This window comes from Vigna umbellata, chromosome 1 (assembly GCF_029865625.1).
Source record: "Vigna umbellata cultivar VRB3 chromosome 1, Vumbellata_1.0, whole genome shotgun sequence".
NCBI classification, from domain to species: domain Eukaryota; kingdom Viridiplantae; phylum Streptophyta; class Magnoliopsida; order Fabales; family Fabaceae; genus Vigna; species Vigna umbellata.
This window is the reverse complement of record NC_142165.1, coordinates 16340760-16365626: the sequence shown is the minus strand read 5'-3', so window position 1 is coordinate 16365626 and position 24867 is coordinate 16340760. Positions and strand designations below refer to the sequence as shown.

Below are 24867 nucleotides of genomic sequence, written 5' to 3'. Positions count from 1 at the left end.
TGTAACTTCGTTTTATAATAAAAGAATGCGTTTACGGCTCAGTGGCATCACTGGTCTATGTGGTTTTGATTTCGAAATCATGTCCCATAGTCTGTGTTCGAATGCCACTACATGGATAGATAGATAAAGGAAGAAACACCCTCAAACTAAATGAGGTATTTCATAATACCTCTCTTTTATTTTTATTTTTTTGTTATCATAATCTCATTTTAGGAAAATGATTTTACCCAGTTAAACCATTACATAAGTGTACTTCTACTAATTTTAAATCAGTAACCCAATATTATTTTTAAAATTCCATATTTAAATATTTAACATTTTTTAATCAGGTAAATATATTAGTTTATTTTATTTAATATTAAAAATAAGTAATTAATTTTTAGATATTTTAAAAAAATACAGTATTCCATGTTTATCTACAATTAGAAAAACCACCTCTAGTAAAAGGAATCTATTTTGAGCAATGGTTTCAAATAGTTACCGGCATTATTCAACAAAGTTGCTTTAGTAACTATTTTGCCTGTTCTTTCAGAGGGCAAGTGCATTTTGCATTAGACACAAACCTATTTGAACCAGATAAGATTACTGTAACTAAATATATTAATTCTCACCCCAAACACTTGTATCAAAACTTAATTTGAGATTACTAGTTCGGTGGCATAATCACACCAATTGATTTGATGACATACTTATCCTACTTTTAGAAGTGTTAATTTTAAGATTCTCATTTTGAAGCAGTACAATAGCATTTGCACAGAGAAACAAACATGAAGTGATGTGAGTAATTGATGGGTTCTTCCTAAGGTGGTTCATTTTAGGAAGAAATTATATCAATATGACTATGAACTCAACTCATATAAGAGATTGACACTACTTTACAGTAATGATCAGGGTCCAGATTTGGTCAATGACAGTGGAATGGACTCTGAATTTGGTCAATTATACTCTTCAATCCTGATTTGTAATCAGGGAAAAGTAGTTGTACTCCTAGTTCCTTCTTCATTCTGGCATTACACACTCGTTTGTCACCTTTTGGATTTACACTGGACCACTCTTTCTGACTCTGCTCCACACTTTGTAACTTCAGCCCTGGCCACTTTTCCTCCACCAATTTCATTGCATACTCAAATACTTCTTCCCTCGGAGCAGGGTCATCATCAACGATATTGTAAACCTCTCTGAAAGGGTGAGCAAATTGACCCAATGAGCACAACCAATAAAACCAATTGACCCAATAAACAATCACTATAGTTGCTGCAAGTGGTAGGTGTTGTCACAAATAGAAAATGTTAAACAAGTATATGAGACGTCAAATAAGTCCTTAAATTTAACTATTTGTCATAATTTCAGTCTCTCTCTCTATACTGTTAATATTACCATTTAATAGCATGTTTTCTTGAATTTTGGATTGATATTCTTGTTACACTTTCAATGTTTTGTTTATTCTATTTATGCTGGTGATCTCGTATCTTTTAGAGATAAAAGATAAATTTACAGTATAAAAGTAAGTGTGAACTTCACCTTACAAATCAATTTGTAAAATTAAGTTAGATTTGAAATTCTCTTCTTAAAATGATATCTAAAAGCTATCTTAACAAGATTTATTATTTGTTTAGGTCTATCGTATTATTTTCTATCAAACGCTATCCTTGTGCCCATAGGCACTAAGTGTTGCTCTTGCCTACTTTATTCTGGTCAAGGTCGATAGTATGACTCAGCAAACAAAAAACGTAGGAAAAATTAGTTATGGTTTTCAATTGTAGTTAGGCTATGTTTCTCTTTCATCAAAAACTTTTATATTGCATAAAATAGCAAACAGACGTTGCTGTTAAGTCACAATTGTGGTTGTATGAACCACCAAAACTTTGACATTGGAACCACAATTATGGATGCAGACCAATTATTAAAATCGTGAGTAACATACACAACCAATATTTACGACTGTGTATTTGCAATGGCATAACGTAAGTACCTTTAAACGGTAGTTGGTATGGTGTGCAGGCTCACCACTAAAATTCTAACAAATCTTCAACTTAAGATGTGTTTATTAGATAAACAGCCACAGTCAATTCCTTCATCAGTGTATGTATTTATAATAGTTGCTTTATTTGGGAGAATATCCTACATGTAATTTTAGAAGGTAAACATTTAATCTGTTTTGCATTTAAAGTTGCAACAGTAAATAACATGATAAAGGCATTGAAATAAAGCTAAAATTCAAGAATTGTGCTTCTCCAGCCACTTAGGCTCTTTAAGGTAATTGCCATAACCTTCCACTACTGCTGAACTAGAGTGCAGAATATATTGTTTGATAATCCTACAACTTTGTTTTTCTCTTAGAAATTTTTGCTAGTTAGCTTAGAACCATTTCACAAGGGTGTTAAATGTACCAGAAAGTTAATTATAGAGAAAATTCACCTGGGGGAAGGTACATCAACAGTAGCCATCAGTGCCTGGCAGATGTCATCAACATGTACTCTGGATGTGTATTTTCGGTGTTTTCTCCTCTTCTGACCTTCTGACATTGGTTTCTGCTTGATTATTGTATCAATGGCACTAAAACAAAAGAAATGTTCAATGTCAAAGGAATATATATGCTAAATTGACAGTTAAGTGACTCTTATCTTATATGAGATGTGACACTTACTGACTGGTATATCCTTAGAATGACATATTTGAAATGATTGTCATGGCATCCAACTTAGACAAGAAATTTCTAGGCTTTTACAGATCCTACAAATAAACTGATGATAGAAATATTGAAGTGAGAACAGGCAAGTACCTTCTACCAGGGCCATAGATACCTCCTAGTCGAAATAAAAGTGGTGAGATCCCAAGATCACGAGACACATTTGACCAGCCTTCTTCGGAACTTAACCTTAATTTAGCCAACTCACTTTCTGGATTTGTTGGATAACTGTCACAACATGATGCACACACTAAGAACCAACTAACGGAGAAGATTCAGAAATTTTGGAAAGCAAGTGATTTATTGAGTTATACTCTTACTCCTCATCCACCAGTTCACCAGCACAGTCTCCATAAACACCTGCAAGATAGAAAGTCTTTCCATCACTCTGAAATCAACACACAAAAAATGTCTAAACCCAGTTCATATGTCAGCTAAGAACCACTAAACCTTAACATTAATTTCATTGTAGACTCACTAGTTGAAGACAAGTAACTCAGCCACTGAACATCTGAATTTACTAAAGACCTTCTGAAAAGTTCTTCATGCTGGAGCATCTATAAATCAATAAAAATAATTAAAAAAGTGGAAAGTTTACAGATATTATCCTCAGAATGGTGATACACATACAACAATTGTTAGTTACAGTAAAATCATACCGGATCACCAATGCCAACAAGAGGGGGCACAGAAACAAGAACGTGAGTGTAATTTTTCAGTAGCCTTAGAATATCCAGACTGCAGAACAAAAACAACAGCAAAAGTCTTATCCATTAAGTCAGATTGACAACATATTTCACACATCCATGTTCGACTCCCCAAAGAAATTATTTACCATGAAATCGTCTTGCCAACTAAAACACAAATGTGCCCTTTATAGTTCTCAATTCAGACATCAAATCCAATTAACACCCATATAACTATTAGTGATTGTTCCGAGATAAAATGCAAAATTGAAAGCAAAATTACCAGCTGACTCACTCGGGGTTGTTTGCATCGAAAAGGTGAACATGAAACCCCATGTTCTGGAGCTGCTGCTTCTTCACGTGGGTTGTACAAGTCCCAGACACGACCCTACCAATAATCATTGATTCGATGAGACAAATTTTGAAGCGAGAATTGTAAATACTGAAGGGAAGAGAATGTAATGCAACTAACCATCCTTGGTTGTGCAGTTTTCGTGCAAGTGATTGCCCCACGAATCCCATACCGATAATGAACATGCTGCGTTTTTCAGACAACGTTGGGGATATCGAACCAAAACTTGTCCCAACATGATCATGAGCATGGCAACGTTGGAGAGGAATCGATAAAGCTATTTCCATGGCAAAATCAAAGGTTCAACAAAAATCATCCAAAACCACACTCTCTTTACACTGTTACAGGGAAGTGGTAGAACTAAATCTCCAGATGCAATAGCACACACTTTTGATAGATAATAAACATGAAAGTAAAAACTTAAAATCTTACAATAAAATTACAAATAATTTTTCATAATAAACATTTATATAATGATGACAATGATATAGTAATTTTTCATGAAAAAATATAACTAAAATAAGTAGGAATACAAATAATATATAAATGAAAATAAATTAATAATAATAAAAAGTTCAAAACATTTTTGTATCAGTGTATATATATTAATAAAATAATTATCAACACTTTCATAATGTATGTATTTGCAGCCATCTTAAATCATGCTTTACTAATGATTTTTGTCTGTTAGCCAAAAAGAACAGTGCCATAATCACCAAACCCCAATTCTGTTCATATATGCATGGTCCCCTTTCCTTCTGTTGTAATTGCACTTATATTTTTCAAATTTAAACGTAAGTATAATTAATTGGTTTTTAAGTTAATTAAAAAGTTACTCAATAATTCTTGAAATATTAGTTAAAGAACAGAAAAAGTAGGTTGAAAAGGATATGAAAACAGTAAAATTGAGTCCAAGTTCTATTAGATAGAAATAAAAAAGTAAAGGATCGGATTAATTCATAATCTTAAGATTTTTTGATGAAAAATAGTATTAATCTCTTATATTATTGGACTCATGTTTCATTGATATTTATTTACGGTTGTGTAGTTCATAGTTGCATGTTTCATTTATCAATCTGTTCATGCAAACATATAATAATAAATGTGGTAGTTGAATAATTTCCTGATAATTCCAAAGTTCTAACCCCACTCCATTGCTTCATCCATATTTCTGGTGGCAGTTATGTTATGAAAGCAACATCATATTTCAAAGGATCCTCTCAAATTAATGTCTTTCACAGAATCGTCGTTACAGGTTTGCAATCTGAATCATATAACTCTGTGTGCATATGTGTGTGTATTGAATTCAACAGAAAGTACACTTTTTTTTTGCCAATTGAAGTAGTAACGATGCAGTTGCAGAAACTTGAATTGTGAAGACATATTTTGCAGTGTGGAGAAATGGAAAAGTATGTTACAGAAACAGTTGTTGTTGGAGTTGTTTCATGGACATCAGCATTTGTTATACTGAGAAGAGTATTCCCCAAACGCTCTTTTGATTTCTGCAACCGCCTTGTGTCCACTCTCCATGCAACTTTAGCAGTGACATTGGCTTGGCTCTCTATTGAAGATTGGAGGTGTCCAATATGTAGTGTGGGGTCAAAATCTTCACCCCAACAGGTACAGGATTAACTGCATGCCATACCCTTTTGAGGGAAACCTCATTATTTATTTACATGGATTTGGGTGTTTTTCATTGTTTTTTAGAATTGGCATTAAGGTAGAAAGTTTGAACTGTTTTCTGAACAGATGCAAGTTCTGGCAGTGAGCCTTTCTTATCTGATTTATGATCTTGCTTGTTGTCACTTTGGTGAGAGTGTCAATCTAGACAACACTGTCCACCATTTGGTAAGCATTGTTGGAATTGGAGCAGGTCTTTTCTATCAAAAGGTAATCAAAAGCTCAAGTGATTTCTCCTAGTTTTGGAATGTATTGTTGTTTCCACTGTTAAACATTAAACAATGTTTGTTGAGTTTCTCAGAAATAAATCTTCTTCATGTAATCATTCATAAATAGAAGTGTGCTTTGCTCATTGTCTTTTTCACAAACTTATCTCCTTCTAATCTTTTAGAAAAAAGAAAGTATTAATATATGGTCATCTGGATTGGTAATAAATTTTCGAGTAGTTGTTTCTCAATTTGTCAGTATTGTTCATTTACCTCAATTTCAGAAACATTTTTGTTGTGACTATGGCTGTTTCATGATTAGCTAGTGATTTTTTGCCATATCTGTGTACAGTGTGGCTCAGAAATGGTGGCGACAATATGGATAACAGAAATATCAAGTCCATGTTTGCATTTGAGGGAGCTTCTGAAAGAGCTTGGTTACAGAGATACCCCCCTTAATTTGGCTGCTGATGTAAGTAAAATGATAGTCATGCCAAATATTTCACTTCTGAAAGTACATTTGATTAATATGGTCAACCTACTATGTGATATGTATCAACATTAGATTGAATTATATGATGTCAAACCATATTTATAATGCTTCAAAGTTAAACTAAAGATCGTATCAATGTTCAGACATATAACACAAACCTTCAAATGTTGAGGAATTTTCCTGTATCTATATTATGACAAGTTATAGCTGAATAACAAAATCACTCACTATGTTTTGAAATGGATCTTATGGTTTTGTTAATCAAACATTGACATAAAATGTGTTGAAGCTGAGTTTCACACAATTGCACAGATTCTGTTTGCTGCCATATTTACTTTTGCTAGGATGTTGGTGGGACCGTGTATCACTTACATGACTTTATCTGCTGACTATCCACTTCTCATAAAGGTATAGGCTGTTTTTTCTTTTGAGAAACCATTTTTTTTTTCTGTTTTCTAGGTAACTACAGTCACCTTTGTTTAATTCCTTCCATTGTTACAGGCTATGGGATTGGGTTTGCAGCTGGTAAGTGCATTCTGGTTCTTCAAGATTGTTAGAATGATAAAACGGAAATTAAGCAAGGAGCCTAAGAAAAAGGAGTCAACAACAGCAACATAAAAAGGACTACCGACTGGCAATTGCAATTTAAATTATGTACTGAGGGGTGTGAGAAGGTACAAAAGTATGGTACGGTCTAATAAATGCATGTTTGGTAAAACATCGATTCTTTTCCAGTTCACTCTGAGGTAATTTTTAAGCTTTTTGAGTGCTGTATCAATTCAATTCTATACTTTCACATTTTATGGTGGAGAAATTTGGTTTCCCTACTGTATGGACCTTTTATATTGGTTAGAATCCACGTTAATTTAAAATGTAAATGCTTTACTTTTTACACTAGCACCTTCTAATCTTTTAGCCTCCACTTTCAATTTTTCTAAAATGCTTATTATATCTCGCAAGAAAAATACTTCATTGATTTCAAAATCTAATTTAATTTTCATTAAATTTCGAAATCCAACACTAAATTTTAAAATTTGATGAAAAAACTATCAAATTTTGAAATTCAATAAAAAGATTTATCAGATTTCTTAAAATGCTTACTACTTTTATTTTTATTTGTTTATATAATTATTATAATAATATAAATTATTTTTTAATAATTATTAAAATACGAAAATATATGAAATAATATTAAAATTTTAAATTAAAATAAATAATTATTAAATTATAAATAAAAAAACAAAATTTTAAAAAAAATTGTTAATCGAATTTAAATCCATTATCATGGATTTCAAAATCCACAATTTTTTTTAATATTTTGTTTGTTATTTAAAATTTAATAATTATTTAATTTAATTTAATATTTAATATAATTTAATATATTTAAATATATTAAATTAGATTTTATATTATTATTTTTCTTTTTATTTTTATTATTTTTGTTTTTCTTATTTTCATTATTACTATTTTTATTTTAATTTTTTTAATTTTAATATAACTATTGTAATAATAAAAATTATAATTTAATAATTATGAGGGTGTAGAATGATTTTAATAAGAAAAAAAAATTAAAACAATACTTACTAAAATTTAAAAAAAAAAAATTTGAAAAAGTTGAAGTTGTGTTATAAAACGCGCACCCAAGAATCATGAAAACCGTTTCTTTCAAAATGGATCAGTATATAATTCCATCGGTAAATCGAGATTTGGCAATGTAGCTTGGAAGATTATGAAGGTTGGAACATTATGAGTATCACTGCATTAAGCTAGCCTTTGAAGTTATTTACATCAATTGATATTTTAACATGCTTAACAAACCACTTTCTACATCCATTAAAATTTCAACTAAGGTGCAAAAAAATATTCATATATATAAAAATGTCACCATAATATAAAGAAAAGACGGAAAATAATTTTTTTTCCACTAGTGTTTACACGGAAGGTAGAGTTCACAACGCAACACTCAGATCACCAACGCCTCAAATTAGTATAATAACTATAAAAAAGAGCTTAGCTAGCTGGATTGAAGAGAAACTAAATTCCAACTCACTATTAGATTGTTGCTGGCCGTAATTAGTAGTACATAACCTGTCACAGCAATTAAGCATCAAATCAGATTTATTGATCAAGATTGGAACAGAATTTCACTCAATAAGGATCTTCAACAATAAATGGGGAGAGGAACCAATTCAAAGATCAGTGATACAAATAATGTAGAGCATGATCTAAAAGAAAACAAAAAATAATTCAATTCAAAACCTAATTGCACGAAGAATTTGAGTCAAGATGTACTGCCTAGATATTCATGAATAAGAATTTCATAATAGTCTAGTCTTTGCCAAAATCAGCACTGTAGGGAGCACTGGATTCAAGTTTCTTTGCATCATTCAGTTTTCTAACAGCCTGCGCACCAAAGAAATTAGTCAAGTTATTGTTCCAGAGAGTGATGAGGGCTAACCCTTGAGCCTGATAAATAGACAGAAAAATAGCTTTCGTCAGAGTAAAAGAACTCACCTTCATAAAATCTTCATGGATCACATAATCACGTTCTGCACGAATTGCTGCCATTCCAGCTTCCGTGCACACATTTCGAAGATCAGCTCCATTGAAGCCCTGAGCAATTTGCAATAAAAAATACATCAACATGCTGCAATTATCAACAAAATTAGTTGCAATTATCAACAAAATTAATCCGAACTGAACTCACCTCAGCAAGCTTCACAACGGCTTCATAATCTATTTCACCATGCTTAGCTATCCCAGCAGCATGAATCTTCAGAATTTCCATCCTAGATTGTTCATTTGGCAATGGAATCTCTATTTTTCTATCCAATCTTCCAGGACGCAGAAGAGCAGGATCCAGTACGTCGGGACGGTTTGTTGCCATTATCATTTTAACCTACAACATCCATTGAGACAGCAATGTTGTAATTGTTGTCAACCCAACATAAGAATTCACCAGAACAATCATTTTTAGTGAGAAAACATCGCAATATAAAGAAGACACATTAATTGCAAGGTTGCTATACTTCACATTTTATGTGAATTATATCTGACATAAATGAAATAAGCATGTTCAAAATGACTAAATAAGGATAAAAAGCAAGATATACCTTCCCAAGTTGATCAAACCCATCGAGTTGATTAAGCAACTCCATTAGTGTTCTCTGAATCTCACGATCAGCACTTGTTCCCTCACTGAAACGACGGCCACCAATGGCATCGATCTCATCCATAAAAATGATGCAAGGCTTAACAAACAAAATGGAGAGTAAGAACTACCTTCCAATTATTATATGAACAAATAAGAAACTTCATTCAAGAATCTACCTGATGATCTCGTGCATAACCAAACATCTCTCTAATTAACCTGGCACTTTCTCCAATGTACTTATCAATTATTGCACTTGAAACAACCTACAACAGTATGGAGGGTAAGGTACATTATATTTAAGATTAAAGGAAACCCGAAAACACAAAGGAGTTAAGAAAAGAAACAATTCTAACCTTCAAGAAGTTAGCATCTATATTACTAGCAATTGCCCTAGCTAACAATGTTTTACCAGTACCAGGAGGACCGTAAAGGAGAACACCCTGGGAAACAATAATTAAGAAGATGCTAATCAGATTCAAAATTAAATATCATGGCTCATCAAAGTAAATTACCACTAAAAAACTTTTAGATTGAAACTTAGGTGACAACACTTCCAAAACACATATCAGAGGTCACAGACACAGACATAGTAATACAGTGAAAAGTAATCACCTTAGGAGGTTTTATTCCGACTCTAAGGAAGAGCTCAGGGTTCATCAGAGGTAGTTCAATTGATTCCCTCAATTCTCTTATCTGATCAGATAAACCACCAACTGCGGAATAACTGATATTACCGGGATCCTCATGCAGCATATTGTAAACTACCGGATCAACCTATCAACTCACATCCATATTGATCATCAGGAATATAAAACTAGCAGATAATTTTTAGAAGAAAACTAAACCAGATAGCCCAAAGAACACAAGCTTCACATTCACTATATCAAATAATACCCAAAAGAAACATAAACCACAAAACCTTACCTCACGTGGAAGAGCCCGCATTATGGTTAGTGTTGTCATATCAAGAACCACTCTGGTACCAGCAGTCAGTTTTTCCTTATCTACTTTACTGCGGCAACCAACTACATACCTAGGTCCACTGCTTGCCTTAACTATCACTGAGAGATAACAGAAAGAACAACTAAAATAAAAATCAACATAGGTTTAAGTACACATCAACCAAACAAAATACCATGGGAGATAGTGTATCAGTTCAGCTCGATCAACTAATTAGATTATTAGACAACAGGTCAAATTACAGATTTTAGCCCTCAATTATCATCATTTCACAAGTTTTACTGTTCATGTTTTTTAATTGTTTAATAGTGTGCCAATGTGTCATGAAGAAAAAGTTTTTTTGCTGAAAAAGAAAAAGGGTGGCACACGGACACTGATTCAAAAAAAGTTGTAAACAAACAAAGTTGCATCAGATTTTTTAAACTCTAGGATGGTGTGTTCTTTTATGTGACCCATAAAGTCATTACATAGTATAATGCATTACTTAAAAAAATACTACAAAACGCACAAATGAATTCAGGGGTAAAATTCAAAATTTGATGATAGGGGAGAATAAATTGTGCAATTAAGTATAGATTATATATTATCATCCAGAATGAATAGGCTTAGGTTTTCACATATAGAGTAAAACATAAGTTTGTGTTCATAATCTCAATATATATTAGAATACATTACGAAAAATATCATTCAAAATACAAAATGAAGATTCAAAATACAAAATGAAGAAAAGGGATAGACTCAGTACGGCGTTCATTGTCGAGAGGTCTGAGAACCTCGCCAATGATCTGTCCAACGCTTTGAAGAGACTTCAAATCATCTTCTGTTTTGTTGAACTCCTTTCTTGAAGCTCGCAAATTCTCTCTCACTGCAATTAACATTGCAAAGTCAAACTCGTCAAAATTCACAATAACTAAATCCTAATCAATCGGAGCATAACATCATCACGAATAAAAAGTAGGTAAATGAAACCATTACGAAGCAATTCAGAATCGAAAGAGAGTGAAAGTTGGATTGAGAAAAAACTAACCCGATCGCACTCTGGATTCCAATTCCTTGTGTTGAAGAAGTTTCTTTCGGTACTCCGTAACCGCGTTACGGCGTCGTGTGGCGTCTTCAGTATCGGTCATTGTTAGTGTTACTCGCTATAACCAAAATCTGAAATCAGAAAAAGGGATTGAAAATGACAAACTCTGTTGTGTATGCGAACTATTTTCCTTTAGCCCTAATATCTTGGTCCCCAAGTCTGTTTTATTGCAATTCAAGTTATCTTAAAAAAAATGATTTTATTCATTTGTTATAGATTATTTTACATAAAATGCAATTTATAAAATTCATTTTCTTATAAAATCTTTAAAAGATTGGAAAATGTTATAATATTATTGACTTTTATTTTTTATTAATTTTTTATACAGGGCTTGTATACATTACACACAATTATTTTTTTACATAAAAGTTTTGTGCAATTTATTAAAATTCATTTTTCTTGTAAAATCTTTAAAAGATTGGAAATTTTTATTATATTATTGACTTTTATTTTTAATTAATTTTTTATACAAGACTTGTATATATTATATAAAATTATTTTTTTAGATAAAAGTTTTTGTGCAATTTATTAAAATTCATTTTGTTATAAAATCTTTAAAAGATTGAAATTTTTTATTATATTATTGACTTTTATTTTTAATTAATTTTTTGGGTTAAATATGTTTTTAGTCCCTAAACTATTAGGTCCTCGTTCTTTTCGAAACTCTAGTTTTAGTCCTCGAAACTTTGGTTTTAGTCCTCAAAAACTAACCTCGAAAACTACCACATTTTTAACGGTGTTAGTTTTCGAGGACTAAAACTAAAATTTTAAAAAGAATGAGGATCAAATTGTACCTTATTTTGAAAGAGGGACGAAAACCAGAAACGAACAATAGTTTAGGGACTAAAAACATATTTAACCCTAATTTTTTATATAAGGCTTGTATATATTATATGTAATATATAATTATGTATATAAAATAATATAAAACGTTAGTTATTGTAATTAAGTATTTGAAAAATATTTACTATCAATTATCAACTAAAATTAATTAAGAATCTTTACCACTCATGTTAATTAAATAAGTTATCAAAACTTGTTACCTTATATTAATAACTTCCTTTATTTATTTACTTTAAAATATAATATAATAATAATAAAATTTCAAAAAACAGTTATATTGGTATCAATATAAAGTTATCCACTAAAACAATTATTATCTTATTATGTTATTGCTCTTTATATTATTCCAATCTTGATATTAGACTAACTTGTTTACAAAATTTACTTTATAAGAATATCTTTAAAATTTTGTTTGCAAAACTTCTTTCCTACTTCGAATGTTAATTAAATAATTTTTTTTTAAATTATAATAAATAAAATATTATATTATTAAATATTAAAAGTTAGAGCTATACATAACACTTTTTTGTTCATAATATTAAATTTTAAAAAAATAATTATATAGAAATAACAACTAAAATTATTAATTATAAAAGAAATAAAAAATTAAATAGTTCATATGGTTTTTTTAGATTATTTAACAAAGTAGAGATATTTTAATAATTTAAATAAGTACATATATTAATAACTGTTAATTCAATAGGACTATTATGTATGGTAGACAGACTTCCTCTTTGTGTGGGAGGAGCATTCCCCTCTCTGTCACTATATATTGTAATTAAATTCTAATAAAGAATGTTGCGGTGAGATCATAAATGAGATTTTATCTACTGTAACAAAGATATATTACTGAAAGATGGCTTTTATGTAAAGGGGAAAAGAAAACGAACTTTTATATTGTAAAAATTTACTTCTACAGTACTATAATATATTTTTTTTTGTGAATTATTTGAATAAAAAAAGTTTAGTCACATTATCTGAACTTGACAATGAAATAATATTTAATTTTTTTAAAATTATAATTATTATGTGAGTTTATGGAAAGGTGCCTTTCCAGACAAGAAATATCCAAAACTAGGAAAATAATGGATCCAGTTCTTTTTTTTCTTCTGAGTAATTACTGAAGGATAAAACCAATAAATAATCTGAACAATTGATATAGAAAATTAAAGAATATAATGTGTAGATGTGTATCAAAAGCCTATAAATAGACAGTTTCTTACAGCATATGCTACATATGAAATGAGGAACAATGGTATACAATTCACTCTTGTCATGACATTCTCTCCATCCTATAGAATTTACAATTTTAGAACAGAAAAAATGCCTAAGCTGGTTGATTTAATTGTGGTTACCCTTTCCGTAGCACATCCTTCAGAACCAATGCAATTCTCTGTGACATATGAGGCTCTAGAAACCTCTCCTTCACTCTCTCATATCCTTTCTTTCCCATAGTGAGCCTCTTCTCAACATTAGTTGCCAAATTCATCATGTTTTTTGCAAGAGGTGTCACACCTGCTTTTCCAATAGGGTGCAGCAAACCAGTTGTCCCATTCACCACAATCTCCATGGTGCCCCCAGCTGTAGTTCCCTGGGATTATTGTTAAAGATAAAAATGTCAAAGTTTCTACTCTCATTAATGAACTTACCAGACCCTAATTAAATTGTTAAAAGGTACTAAACTATATTCCTAAACATGTGTAAAATATAGAAGTACACAGAGACCTGTATAGAATTTTTTTTGACACAATTTGCAAAACCCCTAAAACACTTCTCAGCTCTTCTTTAAATAATCTTGGGAAAATCATTACAAGAAAAAGTTGAAAAGAGAGGGACGGTAAAATTTGAAAAAATAAAATAAGTAACTTAAATGTATGAATAAGAAGTACAAAGACTAATGAAACTTGAAATAGTGAAATCAATAATACAGTAACATCGGATATATTTAAGAGAAAAATGAGCAAAGAAAGCACAGTAGTATATATAGCATATTGGACGTTACTACAGGAATTATAACCAAAAAATATATAGAAGGAAATAAGTATTGACAAGGAAAATTATACTTACAAGTACAGGCAAGCGAAATGCCATTGCTTCAATGGTTATCCTCCCAAAACATTCTCCCCTACCCTAATATAAAGAGAAACAGATTTAGAAATAACATAATATTTCATGAAGTTGGATAACAAAATCATAAAGCTACTATAGTAACAATGCAAAACTTATTCTTGTTTTCCAGAAGTGTTAAGCATTAAACTTAAACAAGACTAGGACCTTCTTAGCATTAAGACTTACATGGAAGCTGAAAACAAATCTTTTTAAAAAAGGGTCTTGCTAAGTGTAGAACACTTATAGGTGGTTCAGGAGAAATTAGCAAAAACAATAGAGTGAACAAATTCTGTTTCATACTCAACATAACAGGGTATATTAAAAGATACCTGAGAATTCTGAACAAGAACATCAATAGAAGCCAGGTAAGGAGCCACTGCCAATGTTTTGTTAACAAAGTGAACACGGTCCTGGATTTTTTTCTCCATGACAAACTGGCGCAATTCTGTTTCAAGCTTCGTGTGGGCATGCATATCACTCCCTACAACTACAGCATGCAAAGATGGCACTTGCAGTTTCTTCTCCTTGATGAGCAGCAAACATTCATAAAAGGCTCCAAGAAATAAATCCTGCCCTTTACCACGTGAAACACCTGCAATTATATCATCCTGAAGCTCAAAATTATATAATGGTAAAAATAATCTCCAAAATGAATGGCAGGGTATAAATCAGAGGGGAGATTAATTTAGCATGCTCTACAACTATTTGTATTTATTTTGTAATATATTAAATATAGATAACCTGTGAAATCACCATAATCTCCTTTCATACCCTAAACTAACCCTCGACTATCACTAATCCCATGCTTTCTCACTCCACATTGGGAATGATCATGACAATGGTTTGCCATCCTAATTCATATGCAATGAGAAAAACCAAATTTGACAAACAGTTGTAAAAGGTCAAGTTATTACAGAACAAATATTGCTAAGCTCTCCGTTAGCGTCAATCAGTTCCTCCCTGTTCCCTTCCACAACAAAGGAAATTAGGTTGTAAAAGTCACGCACTTGCTAATTGCTAGGAGAGAAGAATGAGTTAGATGTGACAAAATCAAATATAGTGAACTAAATTGGCATATTAAGTGCATATGGGTGGTAACTAAACACAGAGGGAAGAGATGATACTATACGGTGGCAAAAAGTACATAATTAATCTCACTCCACCAGATTGCTGGAAAAGCTCTGGAAGAATCCTACAACAATTTATGTTTATTTTGTAATGTATTAAATTAAATGAAGAAAAAAAAAAGAACAATTGGAATCACCTCAATCTCCTTTGTTACCCCTACTACATTCTTATATTGCCAATCTCACTCTCTCTTACTTCACATACATGTACCCGTAGGAAACAGTTATGACTGTGGTTAGCTATCTTAATCCATGCAGCAATGAGCAAAACTGAGTTCGACGTGAAAATATAATGGATCAATCCGCAAGACAAATACAGCTAAAGGCAACTGACAAAAAAACTATCAGAAACACAATTATGGAAATCAAGAAAATTATTAATTTTAGAGCTCTTCCTTATAAATGCCAAGAAACTATCACGGTGTTCAGCTAAGCATGAGTAAGGTTTAAATGTGCAGAAGTTCGAAGCTCCATGAAATAGCTTAGCTTCCACATCTTTTATAAATAATTGAAGCAGAATTACAGTAAAAAAAAAGCATGTAAATATTTGAACCAGAGTAGGATCATACTATTTATGATGGCAAAAAGTAGGTCATCATTCCTCACTCCCAGAGATTCTCGAACATGTTCTCGAAGAACCCTCTTGGCCACACTATCTTCCGCAACCTCCATAAGCTCCTTGCTATTTCCAAGATGCACAACATAAGTTTCTGGCATTTTAATCCTACATCATTGGACCAAGTTAACAACATATAAAACAGAAAGTACCATAGTCGACACATGAATCTATAACAAAGTTGTAAACATACCGTAATTTCTCCCTAGTCCTATTCTTCCAGTATTCAGCAGTTGTATAAGAATCGATCATGGCACCTGCAACAAAAGGGAGGTGCTTAACATACTCCACTTTGAAATAATGCCCTCGCATTTCATGAATCCACCACAAAACCTTTGGAAGAACCTCCGAAACTTTCTCTTTGAGAACAGCATCAAGCCACTTCCCAGCCACAGCTGTATTCAAAATCACCAAGTCAGCCTTACATGCTGTGTCCACGCCCTTCTCATCTTTTCCATCCAGCACCTGTCACCAGTCACGACTCACTATGCACACAAAAACACTTATCGCAACAACAAAAACAGAAACTTAGGCTTAAATTCTTATATATTTTGTAAATGTTGCTGCTGCAAAAAAAACCTGTACTATATGAAATATATCGATCGGAGTTAATGGTCATTCATGGGCAATTATCAAGTATTAATAGGTCAGATTACCTTACGCTCTACAAAATACGGTATTAATTATTCACTATTGGGTTTGATTCCCTAAAATTATACTGCACTGATAACTAATCAATAGACTTGATTGCACAAACTCTATAAATAATACAATTGATGTGAGGTACAATCATCTTCTTCTATCCTAATAAAATATAGACCTCTTTATGAAACATATCTAACTTGAACGTCGGAGTGTCTTTGCAGGTCAACCAACAATCGCGAAGGATTACTTGAAGAGTTGGTCGATCGGAGCATAGCAACGAAGGACGACAGATCCAGACAAATGTAAACGAAACAAAACCATTCAACAATGTATACAATAATGTTGCGTCTATCTCTTTCTCATCACATTATTCCTTACATCTCATACATTTCTTAAAAAAATAGTAGATAGAGTCACACTACTTAGGTTCACGCTCTCAACTATTCTTCATGTACGACACATGGTTAAATTTTAAAATTATAATACAGAATTACCAAAATTGGATTATTTAAGACGTGAAGATTGAGATAACCGTCATTCCAAAACAAATAATAATTTATCCACTCTCGTGTTTTTTCTTCTTTTGGTTGTACAAATAAATTTTCACCATATTTTTAGTCTTGTCTGATTAGAATTGAAACTTGACCTAATTAACTGAACAATAAATATTTACATTAAATATTATCAACACAATAACTAACGAATCTGAAGTTATACATAACAAGCAAAACTCGTTAACGTCTTCTAATTAGCGTTTTAATTCGATCAAATTGGCGTACTAGAGGTATAAATTGAATATTACATCAAATTACAAGACTATTTGTAAGAAGAAAAAAAGACGTAACTAATAAGTTTTGTTGTTTGAGAAGTACAGTACCTGCACTCCTCTATCGAGCATTTTGTTCTCCAGAGCATAGACGACATCGTCGGTTTGCGGAGGCCTCTGAATGGTGGTCCAAACGACGTCAGATCCGGCGGCGCGCAGCAGAAACGCTAGTTCCATGAGCAAGAGAGGTCCGCCGGAGAGAGAGAGTTCGTGCGAAACCATGAGAACGAGCTTCGACTTCATGAATCGGAGAGGATTGGAGTTCGCTTCCGATGAGGACTCGATCCGAGTCTGAGAAGGTTCCAAATACCCAAGCTGAAGAAGCGCGGTGTTGCAGGAATCGGAAGAGGTTCGGATGAAGAGGAGAATGAGAGTGGAGAGAGCGAAGAGCGCGAGAATTGTTAGCACGCATTTCTTGCTCCGCATTGCCATCAACGCTTGCAAATGCTTCACTATTGTTTATCCTTTTCTTACTCTTCTACACTTACCATTATCCTATAAGCTTCGCTTTTCTCTGCTACCTATCTCTCATTTTTTATTCAGATTCGGATTTTGATCAAAATGAGAGATTCAGAACTTAACGAAAAAAGAAATGATATTTTAATTTTACACAAATTTTTTACATTTATTATTATTCTTCGTTATTTTTTTAAATATAAAAGTTTACTTTTAATCATTATTTTATTTTTAAAATATATATCAAATAAATACAGCTCATCAAATTAACTTAGGAACAACACACTTAAACCCTCTTAATTAAGTAATTAATAACAACCAAACATCAAACATTTTCAAATTCTTTCTCCTTTTTCCTCAGAAGGTAACACTATAACGCTTATTAACGAGTCACACAGACATAACTATATATATATATGGAACTTCGTTAATTAACTCTGCGACAGTTTTTCCTAACTTGACCATTGAATCCAGTGAGAGGACGAAGGTTGCCCATCTTGATCATGGAGGTGGAAAATTGCTCAAAGAAGAGGCTCTCATCTTCTGCATATTTCTTGACCAGCTTACGAGTTTCCTTAACATTTCCCACAAGAAGCACTTCGTCTGAGTTAAGAAGTCCTTTCCCCCTGAGAATGAGTTTGAAATATGTATTATCAAACATTCTTGGGGAGCCAAAGTCCAAGGGAGAAATGAAGTTGTCACCTCCTGATTTTGGGCACATTGTCTTCAAATCAAAGTAAAAGGATTTTTCTAGATTCTCATCTGGTTCGTTGTTTCCCTTTTGGTTGTATAGTCTCTGCTTGAATGTGGCACATCTTGCCACCCCAATGGTATGTGCACCTACGTTAAAATATCAGTCCATCATAATAAAACACATAGCATGGATATGGATGAAAGGTTGAAGTTCCACCTGAGAGGGCAACAAGGTCTACTTCATCAAGCCCCTGACGCTTGAAAAATGTTATCAGAGTTTCAATGGTGGCGTTTGGTGGAGGAATGTTTTTGTTTGACCCGCTTAGGCTTGCTGTTTTTGAGTCTCTTCTCCCTAATGGGAGTTCCCAGTTAGGTCCTCCACTCTGTTTTAAAGAATCAAACAAGTTTCACAATCTCATATTTCTCATGTATAAGAATGTTAATAACATGTTCTTTTTTATGGTATGTACAATGTATTATTCTGAGTTGGCTCAGTACGAGTGAAGTGTGTTCACTTACAAGAACAGTGGAGCCCCTAGCAGCAAGAGCAAGAATGTCTGCACAGGACACAGTCTGAGGACATGCTTCTTCCAACCTAGACTTGATTTCATCAATCACTTCGAAACCTCGGACAGAGTTTTTGTTAGGTCCAGAATTTTTTTCGCTGACTATTGTTCTGCTATCATCCAACAAAATTGATGCATCGCAGCCCTGCCATACAATACAAAGGATTAACAGTAAGAATTTTCTTGATTTTGTTCTTATTTAGAGAAATGCAATATAAGTTCACCTGTACAAAGCAATCGTGAAAGTGAAGTCGAAGTAGAGAAGCAGCCATTCTCATGTCTTTTGCAATGGCCTTCTCCAACACTGACATGACAATGTCGTTAGCTTGGGGGCAAGAAAACTGATAGAATTGAGGTGAAAGGCCAAAAGATATTCCTCCATGATGACCACCCCGGCCGAAACGAAAGCCAGGGTGAGCCCAGGAGAGTTTAACAGAGAAAAAGGCTATTATCATTGCAAGAAGAGTGAGCTTGATGAAAGTCATGGTGACAAGTATAGGAACTGAATTTGAGAGCTTGCTAATTTTGGTGATTGTGTGTGTTCTATTGGATAGGCTACTGTGACATATATACTACTCAAATTTCGAACCACCCAATCTTTTTACCAAATCATGTAATGTGGGAAACCAAGCCTTTGACTGTTTCAACAATGCATATGTTGCTGTGAGATTGCACTGCTTCTGATGACGCATTGTTTAGTTTTGACAGTGGTTCTGGTATTATCTGCTCCTGGACCAAATCAAAACAGTGCAGAATTCATTTTATTTTTGTATTTTCATGTTATCTGACGTAAATATATAAGCTACATCGATCTGGAAATGGAACTCCATACTGTTCTGTATGTTGCAGAAAAATAGATATATTAACATACGAAGACTTGATTCAGGTCCCTAAAAAATGTTGTATAAAGTAATATCCTATATCAGAAAGTTACGACTTTCAGTCAGGATATATTTAAGAAAAGTTTATCAGACATACATTATCACCTAAAAAATAATTTATTACAACTTTGTCAGAGCTTATCCATGTTATTTTTTTACAATTAGTTAAATTTGTAAAATAAGAAATTAATTTTAACAATTATAGTCGAAACACCTAATTAATCTCATTAGGACTAACTGTAGTATCATATTAAAATATAAATTTAAATGTAATTCATTCGTTTAAAATCAACATCTATATGAGGAGTTTTTTTTTTCTTTTGGTGTACATAACTTTTTTTTTCATTTTTATCCTTTAATAATTATTTTTTAAACTAAAATAATTAACTTATCACTTTTACCTTTAAGTAAGCGTTAATTTGAATTTAACAATTTATTTTCAGTTTTATCATTTAATATACTATTTTTAAACCAAAACAATTACCTTACTAATTTTATCCATTAAATTAAATTTAACTATTTCAAAATTAAAATGATTATTTTAATATTTACTTTGGTTATCTAAATTTAATTAGTTTTAAATTAAATTAATTATCTACCATAAAAAAAGACATGTCTTTCTACTAGTGTAAAATAGTTAGTTGACATGGATTCTTCAATGCAGTAAAATAATTATATATATATATATATGTATATATATATATATATATATATATATATATATATATATATATATTATATAAAGTCAAATAACAAAAATAGTAAAATATATAATACTATTTGATCAAATTGAAATAAGGGTATTAGATTAGATTTGTTTATTAAAGGTGAAGAAGAATAAGAGGTGTTGCATGGAGATGATATGAAAAGGTCGTTGAATGTGTTGAAAAACTGAAACATGAAAACATCTGTCTTCACGGCACCGCGTTACGGACAGATTATTGCTGTGTTCGGTTTTTTCTCTTTTTCTTCTATTTGTCGTTCTTATACAATAAAAGAAAAAGACGAATATGATTCTTTAACATAATCTGTTATGACTTCATACGCGCATTGCTTAACTGAATACCTCATAACGCTTTTCTTTTTCGTCTATGACTTCCAAGAGACTGCATAGTTTGTTTTCACACGATCAAAATAAATTGGAAAATGATACTTGAACAACCATTTTTGACAACATTTAGACACGCGCACACGTGTCAAAATCTGAGTGGTCCAATTGGAAAAATTAAATGAAAATGGACCACTCAGATTTTGACACGTGTGCGCGTGTCTAAATGTTGTCAAAAATGGTTGTTCAAGTGTCATTTTCCAAATAAATTATAACAAATTTGAACTATTTATCTACATATGATAGTAAAATGAAGATTGTCTCTCCGCATCTTAGACTCTCACTAGAGACGCATCCTTTCCCCTTTTCCAGAAGAACAGTTGTGCCACACATATAAGGTGTATTGCTCATGTGTTATATTATCATAAACATTAAATTTTTCTATTTAAATGCGATAATATAATGATTTTTGGGTGAATCCAGGATATGGTCGGGAGCTAAGGATTAAACCCTCCGTATAGAGTTGAAATCCCTGACAACTATTTCCCCTTACTTATGTGCTTAAGGGACAAAGTTATTTGTCATTCCTGTTGGTGAAATAATGCCTTAGGAATTTACGAAGTACAACGACTTAATAATTAAATAATATTTAAAATTAAAACAAAGAATAAGGTGGATTTGAATTATGTGATGCTTCTAGGGTAACATGATATGATCACGTTAACGAGACAAAGATGCATTTTAGTTACAAATTTGTAGGGTAACTTGTTTTTCTCTTTTAACTTAGCCCTGTCAAATAACCAAATAACATGAAAGAATACAAATCTAAATTGGATATGCATGACTACTAACTCTAGTTATAAATACATTTTGCATTGCCATCCCATTCTTTTGAATAAGATTTCAATAATTACATACATTTGTACATCTTATGCTGCAAAACTAGATATATTAAAGAAAGTTAAGGTCGCGATACGCACAGTTGCCTCATGGGTGTGAGCATTCTCGCAAAACGCAGGGGCACGTGTGCCTTGATATATGTCCCTTGCTCAGTATATTCCTATATAAATTAAAGATAAAATATAAGGAAGTCCAACGATAACAAGGAGCAAAACCATCATATGATGAACAATGTAAAATCTCCTAGCTTAAAACAGAAAGGGAAATCCAATTCCATAATTGGTTAATGGGCAAAAGTATATATTACTTACAATTTTCTCAACCATTCCAACCTGGTGTATGGTACTGAGAAGGTCTCCATTTTCAAATGGGAGCAAGGCTTCCACCCAAACCATGGAGTCCTGCCAATGAATAGATTTTTTATTAGCAAATATAAGTAGTTCAAAGTTCAAACAAATTGATTATATGATATCAAATACTAAAATGGTATGTTTTGAATTATATTCAGATTGTTTTCATCTGTGTACCTTTAGCCTGTCTTGAACTTTATTACAAAATTCTTGTAAACCATCACCACTTATAGCAGATATGCATACAACATCATCTCTTTTTTCAGCTTCTAGCCTGAGTTTATGGGGATCACTAACTTTATCAACCTGCAACAAGAAGTCAGATGCACCATAAGGATTAACCTAGAGTTCATGTTGTAATATATTCAATTTGGGGATCACTAACGTTATCAACCTGCAACAAGAAGTCAGATGCACCATAATGATTAACCTAGAGTTCATGTTGTACTATATTCAATTTTGGGTGCACAGTTAAGCTTGTTGATGAAGGATAAATAAATATGACCTCAATCCTCTTAAATAGCACACATTTCAAGAAGAATTTCATTGAAGTGAATTGAGCAAACTTTAAAGAAAGACAGCCAATTTTGAACTGAAATCAAATCATTAAATCCTGGAATTTATTCAACCCATTCTAGTTATATGACTTATATCCCAGTGCTAATAAAAAAGATAAGATATCAATTAAGAAAACACTCCAAATGAAAGGAAAAAGAAAGTCTAAGATTAGAAAAAGAAACGACATCAATTAAAAGGTTAAAAAAAATCTAGATTTTAAGACACATTCCCTCTGGTTTTAATAATGAGTCAACTATCCTAAAAAAGCTAAGTTGTTCAATGCAGACGTATGACATTGCATTGATCCATCTACCCTTTGTTAAAATTCAACTCTTTTTACTTTTAGAATCAGGGTAGCAATGACAAACTCCACGTCCACACGAGTCATACAGGATTTGATACCGTATCAGTTGTCAACTATCCCAAAAAGCTTAAAACATTTAGTAAAAGAACACAAAATGATTTCATAATTATAACAAATTCAATAAATGTCTGTTCACCCATCCACTTTCGATTGTTTAAATTTTTAGGCTAGTCTTCCACGTAGCTTAAGTCACTTACAACCCAATTTGTATGGTTGTTTTGGAACAATTTTAAATTTTAATATTCAGTTGGAAACGGAAATAATTTACAGTTACAAGGACATAACCATTTCTTTATATTAAAAACAAAAATACATTGACAAAGAAACACACAAAAAAGAAATCATTCACATAACTTGAAAGGTTAAATAGCAATGAAGTAAATTAAGAATAGAAACGTCCTTAAAAAATGTAACTAAATTCCTAACCAAGCAATAAATTGGATGGACAGCAGAGGTCAAGGTCCAAGGAATACCTTAATGTCTTGACAAAACAAGAAAAGATAAAAGGAGATATGCAAACTCAATACACGATTTTCAGACAGGAAACTAACAAAAATGATCTACAATACCTTGTTCCAGACCATCAACTTTGGAATTGATGATACATCTAGTTCTGACAACACTTTGTCAACTGCATTTATCTGTTGCTCGGCCAGGGGATGACTGCAATGAAAAAAAAAAAAACAAAACCTTAATGAAATACGGTGTAGGTCGCCACCACTGGGTTTACTAAGTTCCTTTTCTCTAAAAAGTAAGTTTTTCACAGTACTTTCACTTCTGCATACCTTATATCAACCACATGCACCATCAGCGATGACTCCGATATCTCCTCCAGAGTGGCTCTGAAGGCAGCAACCTACAGAAAACAGAAAAAGAGTTTTTTGTAACTTAATAATTTAGGCCTAACTTCTACACCAACGTGTTAAGTTGATAGTAAATTGAGCTCTGAGAAATTATAAAAATATCAAAAGCATATTTCTTGTAAAAAAACATCAAGAACAACATTATTGGTAAGAGAGTTATCTTTCTTACTAGAGTAGTAGGTAACTTCTGAATAAAACCAACAGTGTCTGTTAAGAGAAACTCCTTTCCATTCTTCATCTGACGAAAGCAAATGAACAAACCACAGTATGTTAAAATAACCATTTCTAACCGCTCAAGACTTATTTTCCTACACTAAATAGCTCGTCTAAAAGTAGGCAGAGTTGTAATGTAAGGAGAGAATGTGGGTCTAACAACTGTCAATTTCAAGTGATTTAATTAATAATTATACTTTAATTTAAATTAATTGTGAGTGGGCCTTCACTTTTTTACTTTACAAGTATCCTCACTTTAGAGGAGAAAAATACTTTCATTAACTTTTAGATAAAAAGAAACAAAAAAATAATAATCTTAGTCATCCCACAGCCATTATACACTGTAAAGATAGGAAATGGCTATGCTGCCCACGTGAAGTTATATGCACTTGGCTAGTTCTTTATGTAGTAAAAGGGTTGAAGGTGGCACCTAAATCTCATCACATATAAAAAGTATACGCAATAGTTGAAAGCAATCAACAATCTGAAAACGTATAGTTTGTAC

General features: G+C 32.2%; 6 protein-coding genes across 10 annotated transcripts; 1 reads left to right on the top strand and 5 right to left on the bottom strand.

The window, feature by feature from the left end:
- Positions 1–698: 698 nt before the first annotated feature.
- LOC124837543 (uncharacterized) lies at positions 699–4174 on the bottom strand. Of its 3 annotated transcripts, none has more exons than XM_047312945.2 (8): positions 3848–4146; positions 3671–3763; positions 3349–3427; positions 3168–3246; positions 3010–3049; positions 2783–2917; positions 2419–2556; positions 699–1178 (listed from the first exon to the last, which is right to left on the bottom strand). In XM_047312945.2, exons 1-8 carry the CDS (start codon positions 4012–4014, stop codon positions 905–907), a joined length of 1005 nt encoding a protein of 334 aa, XP_047168901.1. In that variant the 5' UTR covers positions 4015–4146; the 3' UTR covers positions 699–904. The 3 variants fall into 3 exon arrangements, 2 of the variants coding, with proteins under 2 accessions (XP_047168901.1, XP_047168899.1); XR_015781798.1 differs by adding an exon at positions 1973–2121 and having other exon boundaries at positions 1041–1178; positions 3671–4174; XM_047312943.2 differs by having other exon boundaries at positions 3671–4153.
- A 656-nt stretch (positions 4175–4830) lies between these two features.
- LOC124837540 (uncharacterized) lies at positions 4831–7003 on the top strand. Its single transcript, XM_047312940.2, has 6 exons — positions 4831–4982; positions 5120–5347; positions 5477–5617; positions 5966–6085; positions 6419–6514; positions 6608–7003. Exons 1-6 carry the CDS (start codon positions 4956–4958, stop codon positions 6722–6724), a joined length of 729 nt encoding a protein of 242 aa, XP_047168896.1. The 5' UTR covers positions 4831–4955; the 3' UTR covers positions 6725–7003.
- A 949-nt stretch (positions 7004–7952) lies between these two features.
- Positions 7953–11446, bottom strand: LOC124837539 (26S proteasome regulatory subunit S10B homolog B-like). Of its 3 annotated transcripts, none has more exons than XR_015781791.1 (11): positions 11248–11445; positions 10966–11085; positions 10185–10321; positions 9873–10034; positions 9614–9700; positions 9437–9523; positions 9220–9357; positions 8814–9005; positions 8621–8719; positions 8366–8509; positions 7953–8194 (listed from the first exon to the last, which is right to left on the bottom strand). XR_015781791.1 is itself a non-coding variant. In XM_088097888.1 (11 exons), exons 1-10 carry the CDS (start codon positions 11345–11347, stop codon positions 8435–8437), a joined length of 1197 nt encoding a protein of 398 aa, XP_087954014.1. In that variant the 5' UTR covers positions 11348–11446; the 3' UTR covers positions 7953–8194; positions 8402–8434. The 3 variants fall into 3 exon arrangements, 2 of the variants coding, with proteins under 2 accessions (XP_087954014.1, XP_087954007.1); XM_088097888.1 differs by having other exon boundaries at positions 8402–8509; positions 11248–11446; XM_088097881.1 differs by lacking the exon at positions 7953–8194 and having other exon boundaries at positions 8207–8509.
- A 1829-nt stretch (positions 11447–13275) lies between these two features.
- On the bottom strand, positions 13276–18034 carry LOC124837544 (uncharacterized). Its single transcript, XM_047312946.2, has 6 exons — positions 17522–18034; positions 16193–16464; positions 15953–16107; positions 14586–14848; positions 14215–14277; positions 13276–13738 (listed from the first exon to the last, which is right to left on the bottom strand). The coding sequence occupies exons 1-6, from the start codon at positions 17900–17902 to the stop codon at positions 13499–13501; spliced, it is 1374 nt and encodes a 457-aa protein (XP_047168902.1). The 5' UTR covers positions 17903–18034; the 3' UTR covers positions 13276–13498.
- A 158-nt stretch (positions 18035–18192) lies between these two features.
- Positions 18193–19904, bottom strand: LOC124837535 (peroxidase 9). Its single transcript, XM_047312926.2, has 4 exons — positions 19410–19904; positions 19139–19330; positions 18837–19002; positions 18193–18766 (listed from the first exon to the last, which is right to left on the bottom strand). The coding sequence occupies exons 1-4, from the start codon at positions 19668–19670 to the stop codon at positions 18354–18356; spliced, it is 1032 nt and encodes a 343-aa protein (XP_047168882.1). The 5' UTR covers positions 19671–19904; the 3' UTR covers positions 18193–18353.
- Positions 19905–21924: 2020 nt separating this feature from the next.
- On the bottom strand, positions 21925–24474 carry LOC148204804 (uncharacterized). Its single transcript, XM_088097860.1, has 6 exons — positions 24319–24474; positions 24072–24142; positions 23856–23949; positions 22542–22670; positions 22326–22415; positions 21925–22174 (listed from the first exon to the last, which is right to left on the bottom strand). Exons 1-6 carry the CDS (start codon positions 24430–24432, stop codon positions 22076–22078), a joined length of 597 nt encoding a protein of 198 aa, XP_087953986.1. The 5' UTR covers positions 24433–24474; the 3' UTR covers positions 21925–22075.
- Between the last annotated feature and the right edge of the window lie 393 nt (positions 24475–24867).